This window comes from Procambarus clarkii, chromosome 74 (assembly GCF_040958095.1).
Source record: "Procambarus clarkii isolate CNS0578487 chromosome 74, FALCON_Pclarkii_2.0, whole genome shotgun sequence".
Classification (NCBI taxonomy): domain Eukaryota; kingdom Metazoa; phylum Arthropoda; class Malacostraca; order Decapoda; family Cambaridae; genus Procambarus; species Procambarus clarkii.
In genome coordinates, this window is record NC_091223.1 from 22203095 (window position 1) to 22208574 (window position 5480).

At 47.4% G+C, this 5480-nt stretch overlaps 1 protein-coding gene across 1 annotated transcript; it reads left to right on the forward strand.

Moving 5' to 3' along the window:
• The first annotated feature begins 4212 nt into the window (after positions 1 to 4212).
• Positions 4213 to 5127, forward strand: LOC138356845 (keratin-associated protein 4-8-like). Its single transcript, XM_069313188.1, has one exon. It carries the CDS (start codon positions 4213 to 4215, stop codon positions 5125 to 5127), a length of 915 nt encoding a protein of 304 aa, XP_069169289.1.
• The last annotated feature ends 353 nt before the right edge of the window (positions 5128 to 5480 follow it).

Consider the following 5480-nt stretch of genomic DNA (forward strand, 5'->3'; position numbering starts at 1 on the left):
TCATGCTGGAGGCATCCCTGTCATGCTGGAGGCATCGCTGCCATGCTGGAGGCATCCCTGTCATGCTGGAGGCATCCCTGTCATGCTGGAGGCATCCCTGTCATGCTGGAGGCATCCCTGTCATGCTGGAGGCATCCCTGTCATGCTGGAGGCATCCCTGTCATGCTGGAGCCATCCCTGTCATGCTGGAGGCATCGCTGTCATGCTGGAGGCATCCCTGTCATGCTGGAGGCATCGCTGTCATGCTGGAGGCATCCCTGTCATGCTGGAGGCATCGCTGTCATGCTGGAAGCATCCCTGTCATGCTGGAGGCATCCCTGTCATGCTGGAGGCATCCCTATCATGCTGGAGGCATTCCTGTCATGCTGGAGGCATCCCTGTCATGCTGGAGGCATCCCTGTCATGCTGGAGGCATCCCTGTCATGCTGGAGGCATCCCTGTCATGCTGGAGGCATTCCTGTCATGCTGGAGGCATCCCTGTCATGCTGGAGGCATCCCTGTCATGCTGGAGGCATCCCTGTCATGCTGAAGGCATCCCTATCATGCTGGAGGCATCCCTGTCATGCTGGAGGCATCCCTGTCATGCTGGAGGCATCCCTGTCATGCTGGAGGCATCCCTGTCATGACGGTGGCATCCCTGTCATGCTGGTGTCATCCCTGTCATGCTGGTGGCATCCCTGTCATGCTGGTGGCATCCCTGTCATGCTGGAGGCATCCCTGTCATGCTGGAGGCATCCCTGTCATGCTGGTGGCATCCCTGTCATGCTGGTGGCATCCCTGTCATGCTGGTGGCATCCCTGTCATGCTGGAGGCATCCCTGTCATGCTGGTGGCATCCCTGTCATGCTGGAGGCATCCCTGTCATGCTGGAGGCATCCCTGTCATGCTGGTGGCATCCCTGTCATGCTGGTGGCATCCCTGTCATGCTGGTGGCATCCCTGTCATGCTGGAGGCATCCCTGTCATGCTGGAGGAATCCCTGTCATGCTGGAGGCATCCCTGTCATGCTGGAGGAATCCCTGTCATGCTGGAGGCATCCCTGTCATGCTCCAGACAACCTTATCATGCTCAGGAAAACCTTATCATGCTCAAGACAGCCCTATCATGCTCAAGACAACCCTATCATGCTCAAGACAGCCCTATCATGCTCAAGACAACCCTATCATGCTCAAGACAATCCTATCATGTTCATGACAGCCCTATCATGCTCAATACAGCCCTATAATGCTCAAGACAACCCTATCATGCTCAAGACAACCCTATCATGCTTAAGACAACCCTATCATGCTCAAGACAACCATATCATGCTCAAGACAACCCTATCATGCTCAAGACAACCCTATTATGCTCAAGATAACTCTATCATGCTCAAGACAGCCCATTCATGTTCAAGATAACCCTATGATGCTCAGGACAGCCATATCATGCTCAAGACAACCCTATCATGCTCAAGACAACCTTATCATGCTCAAGATAACCCTATCATGCTCAGCACAGTCTTATCATGCTCAAGACAACCCTATCATGCTCAAGACAGCCCTATCATTCTCAAGACAGCTGTATCATGCTCAAGACAAAAATATTGTCGGAAAATCCAACACCATTTAATAATATCATACAGGCAGATAATATTGCTGCTGCGTTGTATAAACAAGTTACCCATAGAAAATGTAACTTGTAGTGGAATTTCCGTCTATAGAAAACAGGATATCATTACCACATACTATTATAAATTCACCACCTATTATGGTGGGAATTATTCTTAAATACATTAGTCTTTGCCATCATAAAAACATCTCATATAAATTAACTTAATTATCAGAATTAAAATAGAGTAAATGTGACCCTTCTATCACTTACTGTCATCTGGACAATGTAGGCCAGTAGCTTCAGTGAGGAGGGAGTGGTCAGCCATTGTTATTGTACTTAGACCAGAGGCATGGGAGCAATTCAGCTCCTGTTAATTTTACTTGGAGGAAGTGTTATGGAAACCAAAGGTGTACCATCATCAACACGCTGTCAACAAATACAAGTTAAGTGTTCTTCACGAAACCCATTTATCTATCATTTGTGGCCATTAATGTCATTAGATAGGGTGAGCCCGTTAGAATACGAGATCGCCTCATACTAAAGGTAATTAAGCCTAGGTCTTTATGGTTCCTTGTACAGTGTTTTCTCTGATATAGCTGTCATATATTAGGATTCTGGCTTTACAGCTAGCGCCCTTTTGACAGATCAAGACGAGGAAGCATGCTTTGTGTACCAGTTACTGGGTGATGGAAGCTACCTCAAAGAGGATAATTTGGTGTCTACATACTAGTTATACCTGGTGGACTAAGGCCTGCTGTACAAATAAGATAAGGAACCTCTTCAATGTATGTAGTCTAATACTGTAGTTTGATTGGCTGCATATATATAAATTCAATATAAACCCCCCCTAATGTGTAGAGGATCGATTTGTGAGATTATTGCAGAAATACAGTCCACTTATCATCATACCAATTGCTATCGAAGTATACAAATTAACGTAAATATAAATTCTATATAAATTAAATAAATATAAGTCTCACAGGTCGGTTCCCACACATATCATGCTCAGGACAGCCCTATCATGCTCAAGACAACCCTTATCATGTTCAAGACATCCTTATCATGCTCAAGACAACCCTATCATGCTCAAGACAACCTTATCATGCTCAAGATAACCCTATCATGCTTAAGATAACCCTATCATGCTCAAGACAACCCTATCATGCTCAATACAACCCTAACATGCTCATAACAATCCTATCATGCTCATAACAACCCTATCATGCTCAAGATATTCCTATCATGCTCAAGATATTCCTATCATGCTCAAGACAGCCCTTATCATGTTCAAGACATCCTTATCATGCTCAAGACAACCCTATCATGCTCAAGACAACCTTATCATGCTCAAGATAACCCTATCATGCTTAAGATAACCCTATCATGCTCAAGACAACCCTATCATGCTCAATACAACCCTAACATGCTCATAACAACCCTATCATGCTCATAACAACCCTATCATGCTCAAGATATTCCTATCATGCTCAAGATATTCCTATCATGCTCAAGACAACCCTTATCATGTTCAAGACATCCTTATCATGCTCAAGACAACCCTATCATGCTCAAGACAACCTTATCATGCTCAAGATAACCCTATCATGCTTAAGATAACCCTATCATGCTCAAGACAACCCTATCATGCTCAATACAACCCTAACATGCTCATAACAACCCTATCATGCTCATAACAACCCTATCATGCTCAAGACAACCATATCATGTTCCTGACAGCCCTATAATGCTCAAGACAACCCAATCATGCTCAAGACAACCCTATCATGCTCAAGACAATCCTGTCCTGCTCAAGACAACCCTGTCATGCTCAAGACAACCCTATCATGCTCAAGACAGCCCATTCATGTTCAAGACAACCCTATCATGCTCAAGACAACCCTAACATGCTCAAGACAACCTTATCATGCTCAAGAAAACCCTGTCATGCTCAAGACAACCATAACATGCTCAAGACAACCTTATCATGCTCAAAACAACCCTATCATGCTCAATACAACCATATTATGCTCAGGACAGCCCAATCATGCTCAAGACAACCTTATCATCCTCAAGAAAACCCTGTCATGCTAAAGACAACCCTATCATGCTCAAGATAGCCCTATCATGCTCAAGACAATACTATCATGCTCAAGACAACCCTATCATGCTCAAGACAACCCTATCATGCTCAAGACCACCATATCATGCTCAGGAAAGCCCTATCATGCTCAAGACAACTCTACCATGCTTCATACAACCCTACCATGCTCAAGACAACCCTATCATGCTCAAGATAACCTTATGATACACAAGACAACCCTATCATGCTCAAGATAGCCCTATGATGCTCAAGACAACCCTATCATGCTCAAGACAACTCTATCATGCTCAAGACAACCTTATCATGCTTAATTCAACCCTATCATGCTCAAGACAACCTTATCATGCTCAAGACAACCCTATCATGCTCAAAGTAACCCTCTCATGCTGAAGATAACTCTATCATGCTCAAGACAACCCTGTCATGATCGATGCAGCTGTGTCCTGCTCGACGCAGCTGTGTCATGCTCGAGGCAGCTGTGTATTGCTTGAGGCAGCTGTGTATTGCTTGAGGCAGCTGTGTCATGCTTGAGGCAGCTGTGTCATGCTCAATCCTGTTGTGTCATGCTCGATGCGGCTGTGTCATGCTCGACGCAGCTGTGTCATGCTTGAGGCAGCTGTGTCATGCTCGACGCAGCTGTGTCATGCTCGAGGCAGCTGTGTCATGCTCGACGCAGCTGTGTCATGCTCGATGCATCAGTGTCATGCTCGACGGAGCTGTGTCATGCTCATGCTCGACGCAGCTGTGTCATGCTCGAGGCAGCTGTGTCATGCTTGAGGCAGCTGTGTCATGCTCGAGGCAGCTGTGTCATGCTCGAGGCAGCTGTGTCATGCTTGAGGCAGCTGTGTCCTGCTCGAGGCAGCTGAGTCATGCTCGAGGCAGCCGTGTCAGGCTCGATGCAGCTGTGTCATGCTCGACGCAGCTGTGTCATGCTCAATGCAGCTGTGTCATGCTCGACGCAGCTGTGTCATGCTCGAGGCAGCTGTGTCATGCTCGATCCTGTTGTGTCATGCTCGATGCAGCTGTGTCATGCTCGAGGCAGCTGTGTCATGCTCGATCCTGCTGTGTCATGCTCGATGCAGACGCAGCTGTGTCATGCTCGAGGCAGCTGTGTCATGCTCGATGCGGCTGTGTCATGCTCGACGCAGCTGTGTCATGCTCGACGCAGCTGTGTCATGCTCGACGCAGCTGTGTCATGCTCGATGCATCTGTGTCATGCTCGACGGAGCTGTGTCATGCTCATGCTCGACGCAGTTGTGTCATTCTCGACGCAGTTGTGTCATGCTCGACGGAGCTGTGTCATGCTCGATGCAGCTGTGTCATGCTCGACGCAGCTGTGTCATGCTCGACGGAGCTGTGTCATGCTCGAGGCAGCTGTGTCATGCTCGATGCTGCTGTGTCATGCCCGAGGCAACGCTCTCAGGATAAAATGTCATGACAATAAGTATGATTGATTTTACTTTTCTGTATTCACCTTACAGAACAGGCGAATGACCTTGCGTTTTGATTTCGGGGATTTACATTCCTGTGGCCCGGTCTCTGACCGAGTCTCCAGGTTGCTGGACTAGTGAACCTGGCTATTGGTGGCGGCTCCTCGTAGCCTGTCGTGAGTATCACAGCCTGGTTGATAACACTCACCAGGAGCACTCACTTCCCACTGTACCATGATGCTGTGAGACGTCCATCCTGGAACAACATGTGTTCGTGTATGTATTGTCCACATAGTCGTCCTGGGAGAAAAAATGCGATGTGTAATATGGTGGGATGGGCTTCCTGTTGAGGGAGCGTGAG

Bases quoted from the DNA above. Each gene is read 5' to 3' on its own strand.
- LOC138356845 (XM_069313188.1), top strand. From the start codon at position 4,213: ATGCTTGAGGCAGCTGTGTCATGCTCAATCCTGTTGTGTCATGCTCGA.